This window comes from Symphalangus syndactylus, chromosome 16 (assembly GCF_028878055.3).
Source record: "Symphalangus syndactylus isolate Jambi chromosome 16, NHGRI_mSymSyn1-v2.1_pri, whole genome shotgun sequence".
In the NCBI taxonomy this organism is placed as follows: domain Eukaryota; kingdom Metazoa; phylum Chordata; class Mammalia; order Primates; family Hylobatidae; genus Symphalangus; species Symphalangus syndactylus.
The window spans coordinates 45,520,305-45,543,303 of NC_072438.2; the positions used below are offsets into that span (position 1 = coordinate 45,520,305).

The window sequence follows — 22,999 nt, forward strand, 5'->3', positions numbered from 1 at the left end:
AAACCTCATCCGCCCTCTTCTGCATGCTAGTGGTATTGCATATTATATATATTCATTACAATCTTAGCACTTTTAAAATTGTGGTAAAATACACATAACATAGAAGTTATCATGTTCACTCTCTTTCTATTTTTATTTTTAATTTTTATTTTTTTTGAGATAGGGTCTCACTTTGTCACCCAGGCTGGGGTGCAGTGGCGTGATCACTGCTCACTGCAGCCTTGACCTCTTGCACTCAAGCCATCCTCCTACAGGCGCTCACCAGCTGACCTGGCTAAGAGTTTTGTATTTTTTGTAGGACGGGGTTTCGCCAGTTGCCTAGGCTGGTCTCAAACTCCTGAGCTCAAGTGATCTGCCTGTCTCGGCCTCCCAAAGTGCTAGGACTACAGTGTGAGCCACCACACCCGACCTTAAGCATTTTTAAATGTACAATTTAGTGGCATTAATTAAGTACATTCACACTGTTGTGCAACCACCACCACTGCCCATCTCCAGAGATTTTTCATCATCTCGAACTGAAATTCTATGCCATTAAACAATCATTTCCCATTTTCCCCTCGCCTCAGACCCTGGAAACTATAATTCTACTTTTGCCTGTGTGAATTTGACTACTCTAGGTACCTCATGCCTGTGGAATTATACCATATTTGGTTTTTTGTGACTGGCTTATTTTATTGAGCATAACGTCTTCAAGGTTCATCCATATCATTTCTATTATTATTTAGAATAATAGAAAATCGTTCCTTCCTTTTTTAAGGCTGAATACTATTCTGTTGTACGTACGTCCCACATTTTGTTCATTCATTCATCCATCAATGGACATTTGGGTGGTTTTCACCTTTTGGCTCTTGTGAATAATGCTGCTATGAATGTGGTGCACAAATATCTATTTAAGTTGGTACTTAGCATTCTTTTGAGTCTATACCTAGAAGTGGAATTCATGGATCATATGACCATTCTGTTTAATTTTTTGCGGAACCAACATACTGGTTTTCCACAGCATCTTAGAGCACTTTGATGATGGTTTTCTTCAAGGTGCAGGTCAGTTATCCCTTTCATCAGTTGGGTGGGGCAGTCATGTGATGATGGGCAGGAGTAGGAATGGTGACTCCATAATTTCAGCAATCAGGCAGGAAGAGGGTGGAAAGGAGTTGTCTAGAGCAGGGGTCCCCAACCCCTGGGCCACAGACAGGTACCAGTTCATGGCCTGTTAGGAACCGAGCCACACAGCAGGAGGTGAGTGGTGGGTAAGCAAATGAAGCTTCATCTGTATTTACAGCTGCTCCCCATCGCTTGCATTACCACCTGAGCTCCACCTCCTGTCATATCAGCGGCAGCATTAGATTCTCATAGGAGCACGGACCCTGCTGTGAGCTGCATATAGGAAGCATCTAGGTTGCCTGCTCCTTATGAGAATCTAATGTCTGAGGATCTGTCACTGCTTCCCATCATGTCAGATGGGACCATCTAGTTGCAGGAAAACAGGCTCAGGGCTTCCACCGATTCTACATTATGGTGAGTTGTATAATTATTTCATTATATATTACAATGTCATAATAATAGAAATAAAGCGTACAATAAATGTAATGTGCTTGAATCATCCTGAAATCATCTCTCCCCCATCTCCAAACCCAGTCTGTGGAAAAACTGTCTTCCATGAAATTGGTCCTGGTGCCAAAAAGATTGGAGACCTCTGATCTAGAGGCCTTGTCTTGAAGTGAGGTGATAAAATAAGCATGGTATTTTTAAAAATGTAGATTGCAAAGTACGGATCAATATTTAAAGCAACATTTTTGAGGTTTTTTTCATACTTGACTTAAGATTCAGGTGACTGCTGGAGATCACAAGTAAAGAAGAAAATTTCCAGATGGATTTGTCCACAGGAGGAATGACCAATTTAAACATGAATGATTATAATAGATTTATGTCTTATAAAATTGGGGAGTGGGTAGATTCTTTCAACACATTTTTTAACTATCACATTGGGGTTTTTAAATTTAAAATGTAGTCCACGTGTTTCCACATATATGGTAGGGGGAAATCACACAAAATATAAATAACTGTAAAAAGAAAAACAACAGCAAAACAAAACCAGCTCTGCTGCTCACCTAAACATATACAAATATGTCTATATTACACAGATGTAGGAAGACAGGTGCTGGCTGTACACCCGTCAGGAACGTTGGAGAGGGTATTCCCAGCTTGTTGGATGAACTAAGCTCTAAAATCGTTTTCATTTCAGAAATTCTCAAACTACTATGATCAGCACACTCACATTGTATATTGGCCTCTCAAGGAAAAATAATCACTTGGGGTTTTTGTTGTCCAAAGACATATTCTTCCTTTTCCCAGAGACCAACATGTTTACTTTATTGTCAGAAAATGGAGAAGTTTTCTTTAAGTGTTTTTACATTTGTTTACCAAAAACAAGTTGAGCCAAGTAGAGTTGTCGTTTGTGCCATCTAATCATCATCATTAAGCTTGCATTTACTTCCTAAGTGCAGATAGTATTGCACACAAGATACTGGCTAATCATCATCACAAACTACATAGAACATATACTTTATTCCCATTCGTCAGTTGGAAAAACTGGTTGAGAGAGAAAAAAAACTTGCACGAGGTCATCATCCAAGAGGGGAGGGAGCCAAGATTCAAAACTAAGTAAGTCTGGTTCCAAAGCCCACAATTTTTTCAGGACTCCAGATGCCCAAGAGATTATGTAATACTCTCTCTGCCTTCACCTGAGATTTCTAAAACATTTAAATCCTTATTCACAACTAGCAACCAAGAACAGTATGCTCAGAACCATATGTACTGATAACTTTGAGATGTAATATTTTTATTTCTTTTAAAAAAAGTCCCCCGGCCCCTACACACGTGCCTGCGTGCATGCACGCACACACACACGCACGCACACACACAAACACACAAACACACATTTCCCTATGTCTTCCTCTGATACCAGACGTGGGCCGGCTATGATTCTGCCTTCATATAAGTTGCAATGAACAGAGAGCCTTGGGTTACCACAAGGGGATGGAAGTTTCTTTTAAAGACACTGGCCGGCAGCACAGCCAGGCCCTGTAGAGACCCGGAGCAGCAGCTTCTGCGGACTCCCAGAGCAGCCGTGGTGGTCAGGCTGTCTTGTTGGGCTGCTCTCCACTTTAGCTATGACTTGACTTCTCTTTGACTCTTCCTCAATCTGCTTCTCTTTCTATTCCCCACTTCTCTTTATTGCTGCCTTTGCTTCTGTATGTGTCTTCCCACAGCCTTTTCCCAGGCTCATGGCTTACAGTCAGGGCTGAGGACCGCTCTGAGAATACTTCCCCCAAGATGGGAAATCTGATCAGATCTTTGCCTCACTATGCAAGATGGAGCGTCTCTATTGGGCAGAGGTTTCATGACCATCTTACAGGCGGCTAACTTATTTTATTTTTATTATTATTTTGAGACAGAGTCTTGCTCTGCTGCCCAGGCTGGAGTGCAGTGGCATGATCTCAGCTCACCGCAGCCTCCTCCTCCTGGGTTCAAGCGATTCTCCTGCCTCAGCCTCCCAAATAGCTGGGATTACAGGCGTGTGCCACCATGCTCGACTAAGTTTGGTATTTTTAGTAGAGATAGGGTTTGCCATCTTGGCCAGGCTGGTCTTGAACTCCTGACCTCAGGTGATCCACTCACCTCGGCCTCCCAAAGTGCTTGGATTACAGGCATGAGCCACCGCACCCAGTCTATTTTTATAGTTCTTTCGTTTAAGAGGGCCTTGGTCCCTGATCCAGGCAGGTAGGAAAGTCACATGACCCAGAGCTGCTCCCAGGTAGAAGGAAGGGTCTGGGCTTGCATTCTCCCTGCAGGCACTGTGGGTGGCTCAGGGTCTAGTGTGGAGCTTGTGTTAGCTGGGGAAAGCTCCTTTACTTTAATTACTGGTATCAGTAAATGAAAATAATAACAACTTTTTTTTTTCTGAATCCTATTTCTGAAAAATAAATGAAAAGTTATAAAATTCTCACATGGTTAGAAAATGTAAATGATTTGTCATTCATTTACTACACTTGAGTATAAGGAGGGGAGAACATTTTAGTTCAGACAAATAAAATGATCCTGGCTGGGCACAGTGGCTCATGCCTGTAATCCCAGCACTTTGGGAGGTCGAGGTGGGTGGATCACCTGAGGTCGGCAGTTTGAGACCAGCCTGGCCAACATAGTGAGACCCTGTCTCTACTGAAAATACAAAAAATTAGCCAGGCATGGTGGCACACACCTGTAATCCCAGCTAGTCAGGAAGCTGAGGCAGCAGAACTGCTTGAAGGTGGGAGGCAGAGGTTGCAGTGAACCAAGATCGTGCCACTGCACTCCAGCCTGGGCAACATGAGCAAAGCCCCATCTCAAAAAAAAAAAAAAGAAAAGAAAAAGAATAAAATAAAATGATCCTAGATATGTGCTAGGAACCTGAAAGACTTTAGAAAGATTTGGTAACCACATTAAAAAGACAAAAAAAGGTGAAATTAATTTTAATAATATATTTTATATAATTCACCACTTTATTATTTCACAAGTACTCAATATAAAAAATTACTAGCAAGATATTTGACATTCTTTTTTTATATAATGTCTTTGAAATTTGGTGCGTGTTTTACACTTACAGCACATTTCAATTCAGGCTTGTCACCTTTCAAGCATTCAATAGCCACATACGGCTAGTGGCTACTGGATTAGGCAAACAGGACCAGAGCCTTAGGTTAATAAATGACAGTCCTACAATGAGCCAACAAACTTGAACTCTAATGCACCCACAAAACTTTCCCTAATGATACCAAATATTGATATTTCTCATCTCTCATTTCCCCATGTTCTACCCCCTGACTCTCACTCCCACTTCCCCTCTCAACTGACCCTGCTCACTCTGGGAATGGTCTGTTGTAAGAGCCATCACTTAGAACCCACATCCTCAGAAATTATCCCAAAGGCTTTAGGGACAGGGAAGGAATATGTGTACCTATTAGAGGTGACATGGGGGAGAAAAGGAGGACAAATAAATATTAAAGAAAAATTAAAGAGAAAAAGAGAGAAATGGAAGAGAAAAGCACTGGGAGGAGAGGATCAAAAGGAAAAAGCAAAAAAGAGAAAGAACGAGGGAAACAAAATAGAGAAAATTAGGATGGAAGGCAAAGAACAAGAGAGAAATGGAGAGAAAAGGCAGGGAGAAAATAAAACACAAGGCTAAACAAGGGAGCGGTAAAGAGAAAAGAGTACAGACAAAGAGGAAAGTCTGGATTTCTCATACAGGTCTACGTATTATTATAACTTTATTAATTAGTTGCTTAGCGTTGCTCTTAGGCAGAATTCCAAGACTTAATCATATAACAAATATCCAAAAAGACATGTCAGCTTGAGGAATTCCCCTGGATTCTCTTGTTTGCATCCAAGCCACATGCCATTGTTGCTTGCACTGAATATGAAAAATTATACACTGAATCATTCTTACTAAGATATATTTCAATACATCCAGGGCTCTGCTAGAGCCAGCTTATACCAGCTCATAAGAGCCAATTTTTAATTTTCAAGAATTTTGTGAGCCAGTTATTAAAAATAATCATTATTAAAAATGAAATTATATATACCTGCATTTAAATAAACTATATTTAGGGCCAAGTGCAGTGACTCATGTGTGTAATCCCAGTACTTTGGGAAGCCAAGGCAGGAGGATCCTTTGAAGCCAGGAGTTCAAGACCAGCCTGGGCAACATAGCAAGACTCCATCTCTACAAAAAAATTTTTTAAATGAGCCAGGTGTAGTGGCATGCCCATATTCCTAGCTACTCGGGAGGCTGAGGCAAGAGGATCTCTGGAGCCCAGGAGTTTGAGGTTACAGTGAGCTATGATTGTGCCACTGTACTCCAGCACAAGTGGCACAGCAAGACTCTATCTCTAAAATAAATAAATAAATAAATAAATAAATACACACATACATACATACATACACAAATAAATACATAAATAAAGCTATGTTTAAAACAAAAGTAGTAAATACTCAGAACTCATCACTTCCTAATTATTTGTATATTTACCATCATGATGTTCTGGGAGTTATTTATGTCTACTGTATCTGTATGGTGGAAACACTTTACAATGAATGGTATACTGCACTTCTCTTTCCAACTCCACCTTCAGTGATGTCATGTTGGTACCTTGAAATCAACCATGGTAGGAGTATTTACACCATAAAATTGGCAAACACTATAAATTAGGACTTTAGTTATTGTTTTGTTAATTTTCTAGACTTACAAAAATAATGAAGAAAACGTTAATAATTTATCAAAGCGTTTTCTTTTTCTGTGAATCTGTTGTTAAACATTTACCAGCACACTACAGCAGCCGGTATCATTTATATCTGTTTTTAAAAAGAAAGCATTTATCTAACTCAATGGTTTGCTTTTTTCTTCTTTTTCTTTTTCTTTTCTTTTTTTTTTTTTTTTTTTTTGAGCTGGAGTCTCGCTCTGCCGCCCAGGTTGGAGTGCAACGATGTGATCTTCGCCTCCCAGGTTCAAGCGATTTTCGTGCCTCAGCCTCCCAAATAGCTGGGATTACAGGCATGCACCACCATGCCCGGCTAACTTTTGTATTTTTAGTGGAGCCGGTGTTTCACCATGTTGCCCAGGTTGGTCTTGAACTCTTGACCTCAGATGATCCACCCGCCTTAGCCTCCCAAAGTGCTGGGAGTACAGGCATGAGCCACTGCACCAGGCCTCAATGATTTACTTTTTAAAAGAGCAATATTTTGGCAGAGATTGATATATGAACTCTTACTTTTGGTTAAATTGATGTTCAGTGTTTACATTATTATGACCTATGTAATATTGGGCCTCACTAAAAGCTACATTATACACTATGATTACAATCTATGATTATACTTTTTGGTTTTCTTGTAGTTAATAATTGCCTTGTATTTTGTTTTGTTAGTTTTTAATGCTTCTATGATAATTTTCCTCACATTCCCAAATAGCTCTCAAGTCAAAAAATGTAATATAATGAAATCTATCAGATAAACAATCACCTCTCTCAAATTACTGTCTGTCATTTTGCTCCAGTATGCATTGGATTTCTGCAGAGCTGACATCCTCTGACTTTGAGTTGTTGCTATCCTAGAAAGCTGTTGCTCCTCTCTGCTGTATTAGATCTCTTGTTTCTTGGAATGCACAGCATCTTCTTTCTTGGTTTTTATCTGTTATAGTGGAACTCATCATCCAGTAGTTAACTTATAACTTAAAGTTATAAGTTGCAAATGATTTTTCCATACAATTTTGAAGGTATTGTTCTATAAGTTCTAGCTTCTAGCATTGTACTGAGAGATGCATGGCTATTCTGATTTCTGATTCTTTGTATGTAACCTGGTTTCTTTTTTCTTTCTCTCTCTCTGGAAGCTTTTACTATTGTTATTCCTGATGGTCTAAAATTTCAAGAGAAAGTGCCTTGGTTTGGGTCTTTGAACTGTCCGTTTTGCTGGGTACTTTTAGGAGATTCATGTCCTTCAGCGGGATTTCCCTGTCTTATTATATATTTTTTTGATAATGTCTCCACCTCATCTCTTTTTCTGATTCTGGTACACCTATTAGATGGATGTGGACTTCCCAGACTTAGGCTCTTACTTATTTTTTCTCTTGCAAAATTAGTCATTTTGTTTTAATTTCATAGAAATTTCTTTAACATATTTTCCAATGTTTCTATTTCTTTGGGTAAAGGGCTATCAAACTTTTTAAGCTCTAAGAAGCATCTGTAACTTCAAGTTGTCTTAGAGGAATGATGAACATCCTCGTTGGTCTGCCTGTGACTATATCATTACCGGTGGCACTTCTGTCCCCTGGCTCTCAATCTTGTTTGGGACCTTGTTGATTAATTTTGACAATTAATTTTTATTAAGGCTTATCATTCACACGGGTGGGTGTTTAACTAGGGAATTCAAGAAGCGACTATGTCCTAGTAGGATGAAGTCCATCACACAGTTCCAGAACAGCCAAGGAGGGCAGTGCGAGCTGGTCCAAAGTGACAGGGAGCTACCAGAAGAAGCAGTTCAGAAGAAGAGAATGTGAGAGTCAGCCAGGAAGTCCAGCTCTTTTCTGAAATCCTCAGGAGGAACTGTTTTCCCGTAAACATAAGGGTTGGGGACTTGAGTCATTTTACTTAAAATGAAAAGGAAGTGGTAACCCAAAAAATGAGAAACCTTGGGGACACTTGGGCTGCATTAATGAGGTTGAAATTTTTCATAAGTTTGTTTTCTAACTGGATCCTGTTTTGAGCTGACCATGTTTATTGCCCATATATCAATGGAGATCTTAGTGCTTTTCTATTTTATTCTATTAGTTCTTGATATATATGAATTTTATCTATGATATTTGCTAACAGTTTACTTCCCAGTTTCTTACTTCTCCATTTGCCATTTTTAGTTTTTTTTTTTTTGCCTCATTTGTTCATTTGCTGGTTTAACATGGAGCTGTTCCCAGTTTTTCTGTAACTTTTGTCTCTTTTCTGATTTTATTTCATCTTAGAAAGCCCAGGATAATCTAGATGAACCATGATCAGCGCCTCAGCTCCAGTTCCATATTTGGTGGTATAAGATAATAAGGACAAGAAGAATGAAAAAAAAAAAAAAAAAAGAATGATGATAATGACATAATAATAACTCTAACATTTATTGAGCTTTTGCTTAATGCCAGGAACTGTTCTATAGACATTATATGTATTAACTCATTTAGTCCTCGTAACAATAGTATGAGACAGGTATTTCCATTACTCTCATTCTACATCTCCACAATAATAAAGCAGAGAAGGAGTACATAACCACCCAAAGTCACTAGAAGAAGGTGGCAGAAGCAAAATTCAGGCAGAGGTCTGAGATGCTTCTCCTCCCCACTGTGTCTGCCACCTCTAGAGTGAATAGCCACAACCCTGAGATAAGTCAGTTACACACATTGTACCACTGATTTCTAAAACAACCATATGAGAGAGGTACCAGTATTATGCCCATTTTATAGATGAGAAAAAGGAGGCTAGGAAGGGTTAAGGAATTCATCTATGGACAGAGGATTTGTGCCTTCTCTTTTCTCTTCTACAGAGAAATTGAGCCAGGATTTAATCCCAGCATGCCAGTTTACAAAGCCCAGCTTTATAACCTTTATTTATTCTCTACTGTTCCACTGGGAGAGGCCTATTTTTGGTCTCCTAAGCCCCATTTCCTTATTTGTTTGTTGTAAATTTTTCAAGTACAGAAAAGTATAAAAACAAAAACAAACACCAGTTGTAGGCAAGCAGTGATAATTTTTTCATATTTCATCTAGACCATTTTCTATGCATATTTTAACCTAGTTGCAATCATAGTGTACATATACTTTTGTATCCTATGCTTTTTATTTATGTTGTATTATAAGCATAGCTCACTGCAGCCTGGAACGCCTGGGCTGAAGCAATCCTCCTGCCTCAGTCTCCTGAGTCGCTGGGATTACAGAAACTGTGCCACCACACCAGGCCCTATACATTTTTTTAAAAATTGTAGTGAAAAAGACATAACATAAAAATTACCATCTTAATCCTATACATTACATTAAGTGGTTGTACAATATGTCATTAAACACATTCCTCCATTGTTAGAAATTTGGAGTGTCAAATTTTCCATGGTTGCTAATGACCCTACAGTTAACATACTTATAAATAAATCTTTGTTCACATTTCAACTTATTTCCTTAGGATAAATTCCTCAAAGTGGAACTGACAGATCAAAGAGCATGAGTATTTTCAAATGATTTATATATATATATATATATATATATATATATCTCCAAATTACTTTGCTGTCCTATTATTGCCATATGAAATGCCCATCCCACTGCAGTCTCGCTAGTATAGCAGGCTGATAAAATGGAACTAGGTTAGTCTCTATTTTGGTGTAGGTCCCCCGAGTGAGGTGTGAGACTAGATAACTGGTTTTGTGACCTTTGCTAACTACCCATGTCTAGCCAATAAAGGGGATTGGAGAGACTGAGAGGAGTTATACATTAGAAGAGCATTTTGGAGAGATGTTTTGGTATATTATGAGTTTCATTTACCCTCAAGAAGGATGGGTGGGGTTCTGCTCCCTCTGACCTAGGTCCTAGGGAAAGGGCTTCAACAGTACCACTTGGAAAGCTCGCTATGTGAAAACTGTAGTTTGGGAGACATATTTGACCAGTCTTTTAATTTATACTTGGAAATCTAAAGGTCTTGGCTAGCTACTCTAAGACTATATTTTACAAATAATGAAATCTATGCTTAGAAAGTTTAAGTAACTTGTCCAAGATCATCTGCAAATACATGACGGAGCTAGAATTGAAACCCAGACTTGATTAAGGGCTTGCATATTTACCCATTCTGTAATACTTCCTCTCATTTATCTGTGAAATCTCTCTTATCTTCATTGATATTTATCCATACTTTGGCCTGAATTCTTCATCTTCCAACTTTGAATTCTTTGGCAGGAGACTCCACCAATACAATTTCAATGTCCTGCCAGCATCCTTAAAACCACTTATGAGATCAGCTATTTATGTGTAGGACTGATCTAACGTCTAAAAACTTTGAGTTTATTAAATAAACTCTAAGTGACTTTATGTTCCTTTCAGGGAATTCTTTTTCAGATTTATAGGGTTTAACAAGTTGAATTGTGTCTCTGAAAATTCATGTGTTGAAGTCTTGAACCCCAGAACCTCAGAATTAGACCTTCCTTGGAAATAAGGTTGTTGGGAGATGTACTTAGTTAAAATGAGGTCATTAGAGTGGGCCTTAATCCAATGTAATTGGTGTCCTTACTAAAAAAAAAACAAAAAGAATTTTGGACATAGAGACAGACAGGCATAGAGGGAAGACAATGTGAAGAGACAGAGAGAAGACAGCCATCTATGAGTTAAGAAAAGAGACTGGATTGTCCACAGTAGAAATGGATCCTTCCCTCTCTCCTCTCAAAAGCAGGCAACCCTGCCAACACCTTGATTTTGGACTTTCAGCCTCCAGAACTATGGGAATAAATTTCAGTTGTTTAGGCCACCCAGCTTGTTAAAATAGACTTTGTTAAAATAGACCTTGAAAATGAATACATAACTGCTTGCTGAGTAGTTGAAACTTGGTTATGAAATCTTGAAGTTCAATACAGAAAGTGCAATCATCCTAGAGAAAATGGGAAAATCCAGTTCTTAGAATTTTTGCAATTCCATTACAGAACAATAGTTTTCCTATTTTTAGCATACATTTCATGGTTTGAATTTGCCTCCCACTATTATGCTCCAAAGAAGTTTAAATAATGACTTTCCTATATCCCCAAGCTCTAACTCTGTGGTTTGACTTTCAAGATCCTTGACAATATGGTCTTAATATAACTTTCCACACTCCTATCCAACTGTTGTTTTTCATGAACCTCACGGTCCAGTCAAACTGGGATACCAGTCCAAGAATAGGCCCGGGTATTCCTGCCTTTGCTCTCTTTATCTTTCTGTTTAGAATGGCCTTTCCATTCTTCATCATTACACATTGAAAAATCCAAAGTTAGAGTCTTCCTTCAAGACCTAATGGAAAAAAAAAAAAACATCATTTCTAAGAATATTTTTTTTACTCAATTTAAGCAACCTCTGAACTTCCATTTTATAGCTTTGTTTCATTGATTTTTATTTTTGTTATTTGGATATGTTTAATTTTCTCTGATTGACTGTAAGTTCTTTAGGCCAAGAAGCCAATAGTATATGTTTGTGTTAGTTGGGTTCCTTCCCACTCAAAAAAGCAGAGACTGAGACGAGAGATTTGTGTGCTGGTCATTTGTAGGCTTTTTGTTTTTTGTTGCTTTTTATTTTATTTATTTTTTCTAGACTCCTTGAGTTAAGGGAAGGTCGCTTGTTTGGAGCAATGATCTCAGGGCTCATGAGTGACGCGAATGAGAAGAGTGACCAAGGAAGGTCAATGCAAAAGCAAGTTACTGAGCTGGTTACCCTGTGGGTAAGTAAACCTCAATGCCACTGGGGATTGTTTGAGAAAAGGTATCGATTATACCTCATTTTTTAACCCAAGAATAGAAGAAAGGAGCATGTATATAATGCCTCTCACCCCATAGTGATATCCCTGGTGCTTCCAGGTTTGTGCATGTATCAAAATGGTTGGACAGGCTTCTACAAGCATCCCATGCAGTGGTATCAGTGAAGTCATGGGGCATAAAGTGAAAGATACATGGTGTAGTTATGACAAGGTTCTTGTCAAGACTACACCTGCCCAGAGCTGGCTGCTGGAGTAAAAAGGTAGACTGACAGGATGTTTGATGGGTATGAAAAGCATCAGATATATCCATTCCTTACACTGCCCCATCTGCTTATGCTCTACTTTAATAGTTCCCCAAAGAGACAGATGCTATATATAGAAGCACTGTATATCAACTATATTCTTCCTTCTAATTAAAAGAGCAAAGGCTCTTGTGCATGTCAGTTCATACAACCAGAATCTCAGCGAGATCTCCAGCCATGGAAAACCAGACTCAGAATTTCCATTTGGACTGAGGTGGAACACTTTCTTGGTCTGGGCTCCCTCATAAGCAGCCCCTGAGACAAATACTCAGTGGCAAGTAGTTTATCACAGAGGTGATCCCATGGAATACACATAGAGGAATAAGTAAGTGAGAAAAAAATGGGAAGGAAGCCAATTGAGAATACTTAATCAAGCCATTTCTACTGTGGACAACCAGAATTTTATCCTACTGGGGAACTCAGGGAGAGTGTAAAGTATACCCCAGATTTATCTCAAAAAATGACTGAGAAAGTTGGGGTATTTATCCACCAGCTCTTTCTGACATTGGTTGAGGGCTGTTTCCAAGGACAATTTCCAGCACTTCTGAACTGCCCTTTGTGTGGGTGTGATGGTGGGGGGTTGGGGGGGAACTTTCAGGCATAGTGTCTCCAGCAGTATCAATGAGCAGCCGTCAATAAGTTGAGTTGAATGCACCATGGAAATGAGGAAAGCATCAAAAGCTGTAGAAATCTGCTATATAAACCCAGCTATACTCATAAAAGTCATGGCATTTTCCAATATTGATCATGATACACTAGAACACACATCACTGAAGAAAAACAGGTGCTTCCCTTGATTTCGTGATAAATTCAGAACTCAGTTATAGCAAAGAAACAAGTGGATCCCTTATGTGTCAGAACTGTTTAGATCAAAGTTATATCATTTCATTAATTTTTAATACCACGTATAAATGGTGAACTGGGGCCTGAAAGTATATATTTTTATCTACATCCTACACTCACAATTGTGTTTACATTTATGTTGATGCAAAATAAAGTCATTGTTGGAACTTCCAAAAGCAGCAACATCAACAGGAGGAATATTTTTCGCTTGATGTGTAATCTATTTCTTTGCTTGCCCTGTAAGCTTAATATTAATGGCTGCCCTTAGGTTAGCCCAAAAAAGCCCACGTTTGCTCTTTTCCTTGGGCCATTCCAAATAAGTCCTCCTGGCCATGAGACTTTTGAGCTTGTGATAACTGCTAGGAATGGAGTACTGTGGAATGGGTTCCAGCAAGATGAGGATTAAGTTATTAGATCCTTCATGAAAGAGATTGTGATGGGCAAAGTAGAGTTCGTAATGGCACCACTCACTCTGGACAAAGTTGGGAGACAAAACAAAGATGGACTTGTAACTCTTCTCAATGCAGTTGATGATATTTTCCACAATGCTCTTGCCAGGGACAAAGTTTCTCTCATGAAGGCAAATCTGCATACCTTCTTTCTCTAGGTTTGGTAATAATTCATTCTTCACCCAGAAAGAATCGTGCCCACTATATGAAATAAATGCATGAAACTGGAGATTTCTTCGGAGTTCTTCTAAGGGTACGTTCCTGGCCCTGTGTCGGGTCTGGGTCCACTGGCACACCATCCTGAGATACCAGGGCAGATCCAAGTAGATGCAGAGGGAGGTCACAGTCACAGCCAACACCAGCATGGTGGCAACTATGGTGACGATCAGCAGAGTTATGTTGCAGGATAATTCAGGCATGCGAAAGTCCTTTAGTAGGGTGCCTCTATAACTTTCTGGGTAGTCACACTTATAAGAATCAGGCCAGCCCTCTACCACTTCACTTGATACTTGGTCTATATTTTTGACAAATTCCCTTAGCTCACAGGTACATTGGAATGGATTGTCCCCTGCTTTTATTGACCTCATCTTCTGGCAGCTTTGGAAGAAATCAGCTGATGGGTGGGAAACTGAATTGTGATCAATGATCAATACAGAAAGGCTGCTAAAGCTGCCACATCCGGGAAGGTCGGTTAAAGAATTGAAAGCAACATTGAGTTCTTGCAAAGCTTCCAGTTTTACGACTTGTTTGGGAATGCTCTTTATTTTATTGCTGTGAAGATCAAGTACCTTGATCCTGGGAGGTAAACATCTGAAAATAGTGTCCGTGAGTACATTTGAAGACATATTTAAACTTAATAAACTTTTAGTCCAAGAACAGTCTCCTTTCTTTTCATCATAGCTTACAGAATTCTGGCTAATATCCAATTGTTGCAGAGACTTCATCTGTGTAGTCATTTCAGCTATTTTTGAAAGTTCTTTTAATTGATTCATTTGTAAAATAAGTGTCTCCAACTCAGTAAGGTGCCCACAATTTTCAAAAACCGTGTCTGTTAAGAGATTATTGGAAAAATCCAAATGCAGGAATGGGCTAATTTTGGATGGGCAAAGCATGTGGACCATGCGTGTACCAGACACTGTGAAATTTATGATGTTCATATTAGAAAAGATTTCATAGATATCACTTTGTGGAAAATTGAACACATCGCTGACAACTTGGTGTATAGACAAGGCCTTCAGGGAAGTGCCAGAATAATTAAAATCTCTGAAGTCCAGCCGACCCTGTAGCTTCACGTTTGAAATTGAGAAATACCATACGGTTGTATGCCAAACCAGCTGGAGGATCCTAATGAAAGAATTCCAAGTTGTTTCAATGTTGTTTAAGGTAAGACTTGATAACTTTGGATTTGTTTGAAGTTTTGCCAGAATATTTAGGAAGTAAGAACATTCATTATCTTCTAGCACACATTTGATATTAGATAGTTCCAGATTTGCTACAGTCTTGACTGACACATCCAAAATAAAATGGAATTCTTTGTTTGTGGGGAACACAATGTGCAGACTCTCAGTGTTAAAGTCTTGAAGGCCCTCAGGGTCTTCCTTTTCCCCATAAGTCTCTCCTAAGACCAGCAAGACCTTGCCGATATTCAAATGAGCAATTGGCAGCACACTAGATTTTTCTAAGTGTGTGGTGCTCAACCCCAGAAATTTTAGTTGAGACATATTGCCAAACTCTTTGCATATAGGCAAGGCATCAAATGCATTAAATGACAGGTCCAAGTGCTTGAGGTTCACAGTAGGGTGGCAAGAAATCTTCGCCAACTTGTTGTGAGACAAATCCAAGTATTCCAATTCCTGGTTGAATTTGAAAACACTCATATCAAGATACTGGATTCTATTATGAGAAATTATCAAAATCCTCAACTTTGACAGTGATAAGATGTCAGAAGTCCAAAGCTCAGATATATAATTTTGTGATATATTTAAGATTGTTGTTTTCTGCGATAGGTCTTTAGGAACGTAGATGAGACCGTTTTTTGACCTATCAACTAAAAATTCACTTTCTTCAGATAATTGTATTCTGATCTGAAGTATTAACATGAAGATAATGGCAAAAGGGAAGATGCCAGTCATTTTGGAACACTAGACATTCCTAAAGGTAGAAGCTGTTCTTCAGATCATCTTGATACAGATACAGATTCTAGAAAAAAAATACATGAAATGATGAAATACATTACATACATTTTTAAAATACACAAAATTAGTCATGGCTGATGTTAAACTTTTCTTTTTATTACAGACTCATAAAATGGAGGCTATATTCTTTTGGGTTACATGGCCTAAAACTAGAGAAGTATATATATTGGTAAATAATGATGCCAGCTCTAATCAAATAAGTTTTAATATGGATGGTGCAATAGGTTGAATGGTGGCTCACCAAAAGATATGTCTACATCTTAACCATGTCCTAATCCCCAGAAACCATGAACGTTACCTTCCTTAGAAAAGGGGTCTTTGCAGAGATAATAAAGTTAAGGATCTTGAGATGAGGAGATCATCCCAAATTATCCAGGTGGTCCATAAATCCAATGACAAGTGCTTTTTTAAGAGAAAGGCAGAGGGATATTTGACAAAGAGACAAGAGAAGAGGCAACTGAGACACAGAGGAGAAGGCCTCGTGACAGTGGAGGCAGAGACTGGAGTACAGCAGCTACAAGGCAAGGAACATCAACAGGTGCCAGAAGCTAGAGGAGGCTCTGGAGTGAGGGAAGCCCTGCTGATGCCTTGAGTTTCGACTTCTGCTCTCCAGAACGTTGAGGGCAAAGCCACCACGTTTATGATCATCTGTTACAGCAGCCTCAGGAAACTAACACAGGTGGGTTCATAGAAAGTTCTCTGGCCCCAAGCTTCCCAAAATTATTTAGAACTCCAGCTAAGACTCAACTGGTGTACTTTCACTCTTTGACATGTATCTCCCCATGACTTTCTCAAGAGGTGTTCCAAATGGTGGTATTGGGACTGCTCTTCTATTACCCTTTATGACCTATACACGGTTTGGGTCTAACTTTGGGCTTACTCAAAAGGTAATTAGATCATGATAAAAGGTCTCTCAGAAGATCCATTTATTCATCCATTTATTTATTCAACCAGTATTTATTGATCACCTACTGGCCATGTTTTAAGAACTGGAGATAGAGCAGTGAACAAGGTAAAGTCTGAATTCTCAAGGAGTTTTTATCTAGTGGGGAGACAGAAAATAAATGAATGACTAAACTGAAGTTCCTGTAGTGATAAGTTCTGTAGAGAAAAATAAAGCAGGGTAAATTGTAGGTATGAGACAGTGCTTGGGGGTGGCTATTTTTGAGTGATGAGTTAGAGAAGGCCTTTTTGAGATGATGACACTAGAGTAGAAATCAGAATGAAGTGAATGAGTAACCTATGGGAAGATCTGGGTAACCTATGGCATTTCTGGCAAAAGAAAAGGCAAGTATAAAGGGCCTGAGATGGAACTGAGCTTGGTTTGTCTGAGAAGGAATGGGAAGGTCAATGTTAGCATGGAGTTAGGGAAGATGAGAGGAGTTAGGGCCAAGATCACTCAGGCTTTGTTGATCATTGCAAGGAGTTGGGATTCTATTCCAAAAATGATGAGAGGGTGGAGAACACTGGGAGGTTTTGAGAAAGGGAGTTGTTTCCTCCTCTCTCTTGTTCAGAACACTTTTTTTTCATTCATTCATCAAATATGTATTTATTCTGTATGCAGTGGTAGGCATTGTTCTAGGTTATGCCTATTGTACCAGTATTCAAACTGCTCTAGCTAAGACACCATTTTGTGGTCAGCATTCCAGTGGCATATGAGAACAGAGGGAGCTGTGTTGGGATGAACTCTAGAGTGTGCAGTCCTCACCTCCAGAGACCCTTTCAGCCATGATTACACAGCTACCCAGTTCTCACAAGGAACTTATTCAAAATCTCCTAGAACCGTTAGACAAGCAGGCCATCAGTATCAGCAAAGCACCAAATTCCTCTTCACATATCCCCTCCCATATCTCAATGAGCACAGAGAACCTAAATAATTTAGCTGCTAGAAACAACCCTCGGTTACAAAAGTTCCCCAATTTAGACATGCAAACTTATCTGGGTTTTGGAGCCTTCCTTGGACTTACCCTTTTGTGGAGGTGCCCAATATGCCTTTGTTATCCTGATTTCTTCTAACGAGGAAGAGGGCCTGGTACCCCTATTAGTGTTCATGAAGACCCTGAGCAAGGAAGATGATGCAGACATTAACGTTCATGTTAAAAGTCAAGGTGGTGTTTTTATGTCATTAATTGTATTTGGCTGAAAGACCCAGAAATTTCCAAATTCTTCCTCTCCAGCTTCCTTAAAGAGCTGCTCACACAAGGAGCAATATTTCAATGGATGTTATAGCTTGAATGTTTGTGCCCTGTGAAATTCTTATGTTGAAACCCTAACCCCCAATGTGATGATATTGGCAGGAGAAAATTGTGAAGTAATTAGGTCATAAGAATAGAGCCTTTATGAGTCAGATTAGTACCTTTATAAAAAGGACCCCAGAGAGCCTCTGGCTGTCTTTCTGCCATGTGAAAATACAAGAAGGAGGCATCCGCAAACCAGAAGAGGGCCCTCACCAGAACCCAACACTACCACCCTGATCTTAGACTTCTACCTTCCAGAACTGTGAAAAGTAAATGTCTGTTGTTTATAAGCCATCCATTCTGATACTTTGTTACGGCAATTTAAACAGACTAAAATAATGAGAATAAAAATAATACCCTGGGACAGTGCCTAATATCTCAAAACAGAGCTATCTGTTACAAGCTAGGTCAAAGCAAAAGTGGCCTGGTCTTAAGGCGTAAGTGGGGTTCCCTGCTTATTCCTATGCCTGAATCCAGATCAGGGCTCTTTCCACCTCCTAGCCAACTCCAGAGTTCATGGAAGCAGTGATCAACACTGACAGGCGTGGCATGCAAAAGCAATCAGGGACACACAGGAGCCCGTGCATGAGTGCGAGTGCTTGGCTCGCAGAACCTACCACATGCAAGATGAAAGTTGTCCTTTTTCCCTTAACAACAGCCATCATCACAAAAATATATAAATTTATAAAACTGCCTGTCCCCAAGTGTTAGAGTAGGTACTTAGGCAGACATGAGCAGGACAGGAGAGGGGCCCCCCAACCAGGCATATCAGGTAAGCATCAGGTGATGATCAGGCAGTTGTTAAACAGTCTCTATAAGCTGGGGCCATGGCTCACACCTGTAATCCCAGCACTTCATGAGGCCGAGACAGGTGGATCACCTGAGGTCGGGAGTTCGAGACTAGTCTGGCCAGCATGGTGAAACCCCGTCTCTACTAAAAACACAAAAATAAGCTGGAAGTGGTGGCAGGCGCCTGTAATCCCAGCTACTGGGGAAGCTGAGGCAGGAGAATTGCTTGAACCCGGGAGGCAGAGGTTGCAGTGAGCTGAGATTGTGCCATTGCACTCCAGCCTGGGCAACAGGGCTAGACTCTGTCCCAAAAACAAACAAACAAAAACAAAAAAACAGTCTCTCTAGAATAATAATTGTTTGCAGCCAGCACCAGGGCAAGTCAGTCTCCTAATAGATAGAAAACACACCTGAAGCTGGTGGTTAGCAGCCTCCCAATAAACTCTCAGGAGTTGGGCAAGCAGGCTTGAGCATGCATACCAAGAGGCAAAATGGCGGACTTCAACGGGTATGTGACCTTCCTCTGGGAAGGCTTGTCTGGCAAGGGAAAAATGTCTCCAATGAGCATGTGCACAACTTCAGTAAACACAGTGTGCGTGCAGCCCCTCACAAGGGCTGGCAGGCCGCTGCACATGCAGACAGCCCACCCCCAGGGAAGAATCAGGGGAGAAGAGACACAAGACTCCAGAAGCCTGCCAACAAATAAGCCCCAAGTCACAGGTTAAACTGGGCACTTGGATCTCTCAAGTTGCCCACTTGGCCCTCTTCCAAGTATACTTTACTTTCTTTCGTTCCTGATCTAAAACTTTTTAATAAACTCTCTGTAAGGAATATGGCTGTGCTTTGGTCAAGGATAGGCTGAGGTAAACATCCAGAGTGACTCAGTGAGTTTAGAGTGCAGGTGTATAACTCACTTTTTATCATAGCCATGTAGACATAACATAGAGAAGCTTACCACAGCCATAACATAGGGAAGGTTCATCCCTTGGCTCTAGCCACTATTGTCCGTAAATGGTATAATTGCCCTGCTGACGCTGTACAGGTGCATTGGCACCCAGAGAAAGAGAGAGAGAGAGAGCCAAAGCTGTCCGTCTTTGCAGATGGACTGAGGGGAGCCAGGACACAGCTCGGCTTGCTTGTGCCCGGAGAGAGTTAAGCTGCTGACCCTGAGGGCAAGGGAGAGCCGGACGCACAGCTGTGTGTGGAAGCTGCCGAACTAAGCGGCCAGGACAAGTTGGACAGTCTGAGAGAACTACTGTAAGTAAGTTGCTGATGAGAGCTGCTGCTGAATAAAATCACCTTTCACCTGCCTATGGCCCTCTGAGTGTTCTTTCAGCTATCTGCTCATCCATCCCCTCCCCTCAGACCTCAGTATGGGCTGGAACCTGGCACTGGGCGTGACACTCTCACTCTTGCTCTAAAACTTGCCTCCGTCTCTCACTCTGCCTTATGCCCCTCACACAAATTCTTTCCACTGAGGAGGCAAGAATCAAGTTTCTACAGACCCATATGGATTCACCACCGCTAATGCAAGCATTTAATGAAAGCATAGCTTCAGTTTTATGTCGAGCTAAATTAATTGACTCAAATATATTCTATTTGCCTAACCTCCATCTTGCCCTTTCATTTAAAGTCATTAATTTTAAGTACTCAGTTTATGAAAACATTCTTATTTCTATAATTAAGAAATCAAAATGTTATACACAGGAATAACTGATTTTTAGTACTTCCAGGATCTTTGAATTTTATATACCAAACTTGCTAAATCCATGAAAATCAATGTCTCAGTTTCCTAGACCAAAACGTTTTTTAATCAAAGTCTTAATGACCATGGCTGAGCCTCATCTATTTTAGAACCTTTAAACTCTTTTACTATCCAAAAAATAAGCTGAGCAGAAAAGGATGCTTTAATTTGAAAGTGTAAAATGCCTCTAGGTGTGCTTCTGTGAATTTTCATTACTATGATAGGTTTAGCCTCACATTATATGATACAATGAATCAATACATTTAATTTGTCTTCTTCTGGAGACTTTGGAGGCATCAAATCCAGGCTTTGACTGGTCTTAATGGACAATACCTATACAATCTATCTGGCCCATTAAGTTTAGTCCTGTAAATATTTACTAAGGGCCTTCTCTGCTCAAGACCAACTACTTATTAACCAAAGGTTAAAAGAATCTGAGACAGTTCAAGAACTGTTCTGCTTTGCTTGCTATGTGGTTTTGTGAACCCTTGCTTTGTTATAAAAACACATTCACTTTCAAGTCTTTTGACCAAATTGGGTGTAGCCTGGGAAACATTTTCAAAACCTGCAATTCCACCTGACGTCTAGCTGCCCAGAACAGTGTTAGTGGTCTGAGAAACAGAAGGACTAGCTAGTGGGAAGGCCCCAGAGAAAAAAACTGAAACAAACCTGCCCACAAAAACAGAAGAGCTAAACAGCAGCATTGCCTCCTGAGTAACTGACTTATATCTCATTTTCCTTAACACTGCGAAGAGAATACGAATGGCGGGATGAGGTGAAGAGAAATGCTGTCAAAATCAACAACTAGCAGCTGCTCTGGAAGAAAACCAGAAGACGTGTGTAACCCAAATACTTATTTCCCAACTCAAAAATATTTCTTGTAAGCAAATCACACACGAGGTGTTATTCCCAGAGCAGCGTGGGGACTTTCCCTGATTTAGGACTCAGAAAAGATACACAAATGCCAGTACAAACTACACAGTAACTATGTACATATCAGAAATATCACCCACTTAGAAAAACACCCAGGACTTACACAGATTTTTGAGACTTCTATACTTAATAACTAGCTACACAATTATTTTCTTTTACAAAATAAAATAACATGTTGCTTACCAAGCCAACCCGCTTGTCTGTTCCGTTTGGCAGTCTGTAAGAAATTCAAGCACTTCCTTGAAGATTCATTTCACTATTAACCACATTTAGCGTTGAAAACAAAACAAAACAGAAAGGATCTTTTATGCCACCTACCGAATTCCACTGGGATTACATTACATAATTAAGAATAAACTTATTTTCTCTTATTCATATGTAGCATAGTCTATGGGTTATATGTAGCATAGGCCTGTATTAAAATAGAATCATGTTTCTATAGTTCCGAATTTCACTACAGTCAGTTTACTATTGTCTACACTGATGAAGTAAATGAGGTAGTGTTAATAACCCACGGATCATAATTGGCTGAATTCAAAATGCTTACCATGGTGGCTATGCTTGGCAGAAGTGTGCGTCTGTGTTTCGGCTGCTTTGTTTTTCCTCTTGCCTTTTCATCCATCCACTATTAAAAGTGGAAAGAGGGAGGGGTCAAGATTAAAGTTTTGCTGAAGCACATTCGTAAAGAGGGAAGATCATTCATGCGCTAGTTACAGGCTGGACGTTAATCACGTCTTTTTTGACAAGTTGATTTTCAGAGAAAATTTGGTGCTGAAATTTTTTTCCACTGATCTTTTCAAGCTTTCTTCAAAACATATTTTCGTAAACCCTAAGTGAAAAATACCTAAAAAGAAAAGAGATTCTTAGCGTGTTTTTCACATAGCGTTTATAAAAATCCTGGGGTTTGTTGACAGCATGTTCAAGGAAGGCATTCTGATAGTTCTACTCTTGCCTTTTCCAGTAATAACAACAACAAAATAACAACACAATAAATGGGCAAATAAAGCTAAGGGATTCCAGTTGACTGCCTCTGAAGTTGATCTCAGCCTGCATGGTGTCCAGTCGAAACCGGATGTGGGGATGACAAAACTGCCTCCCTTCCTTCCCTCCACAGTTCTGTCCCATAATCAGCTTTTCTACCTCACAGCAAGCAAGGCCAACTTCCCTAAACTAAGAACGCTGAGATTCTTTTCGACTTGTAGTGTTCTCACTGTCTCTCTCTGTTTCTCCTTACCTCAGAATTTGTTTAATAGAGGAAATATGTTATGTCTACAAATATTTTCTGAAACTGAAAGAATGAAACCACCCACCTGCCATTTCCTCCCTGAGACCCATAACTGGACAGGAGGGAGGTGTCTTTGACTAAGAATTTAGTTCCTGGCTCCCAAAGGCATTGACTTTGTGAATCCAGGCTGAGGGAGCAATGCCCAGGGGAGGGAAGTGGGCAGGGCAGTAAGGGAAGCTCC

General features: G+C 39.9%; 1 protein-coding gene and 1 long non-coding RNA gene across 4 annotated transcripts; one reads left to right on the forward strand and one right to left on the reverse strand.

Annotated features, from left to right (window-relative positions):
* The first annotated feature begins 1,346 nt into the window (after positions 1-1,346).
* LOC134732804 (uncharacterized) lies at positions 1,347-20,166 on the forward strand. The gene is made up of 4 exons (XR_010116351.1): positions 1,347-1,515; positions 11,879-12,005; positions 13,794-16,509; positions 19,957-20,166. It is a non-coding gene; the product is annotated as an uncharacterized lncRNA (long non-coding RNA).
* On the reverse strand, positions 13,222-22,787 carry TLR1 (toll like receptor 1). 3 transcript variants are annotated; one of them, XM_063619797.1, is made up of 4 exons: positions 22,081-22,787; positions 21,717-21,750; positions 17,798-17,889; positions 13,222-15,834 (listed from the first exon to the last, which is right to left on the reverse strand). In XM_063619797.1, the coding sequence occupies exon 4, from the start codon at positions 15,765-15,767 to the stop codon at positions 13,407-13,409; it is 2,361 nt and encodes a 786-aa protein (XP_063475867.1). In that variant the 5' UTR covers positions 15,768-15,834; positions 17,798-17,889; positions 21,717-21,750; positions 22,081-22,787; the 3' UTR covers positions 13,222-13,406. The 3 variants fall into 3 exon arrangements, with proteins under 3 accessions (XP_063475867.1, XP_055102100.1, XP_063475868.1); XM_055246125.2 differs by having other exon boundaries at positions 21,717-21,789; positions 22,081-22,663; XM_063619798.1 differs by lacking the exon at positions 21,717-21,750 and having other exon boundaries at positions 22,081-22,663.
* Positions 22,788-22,999: the final 212 nt, after the last annotated feature.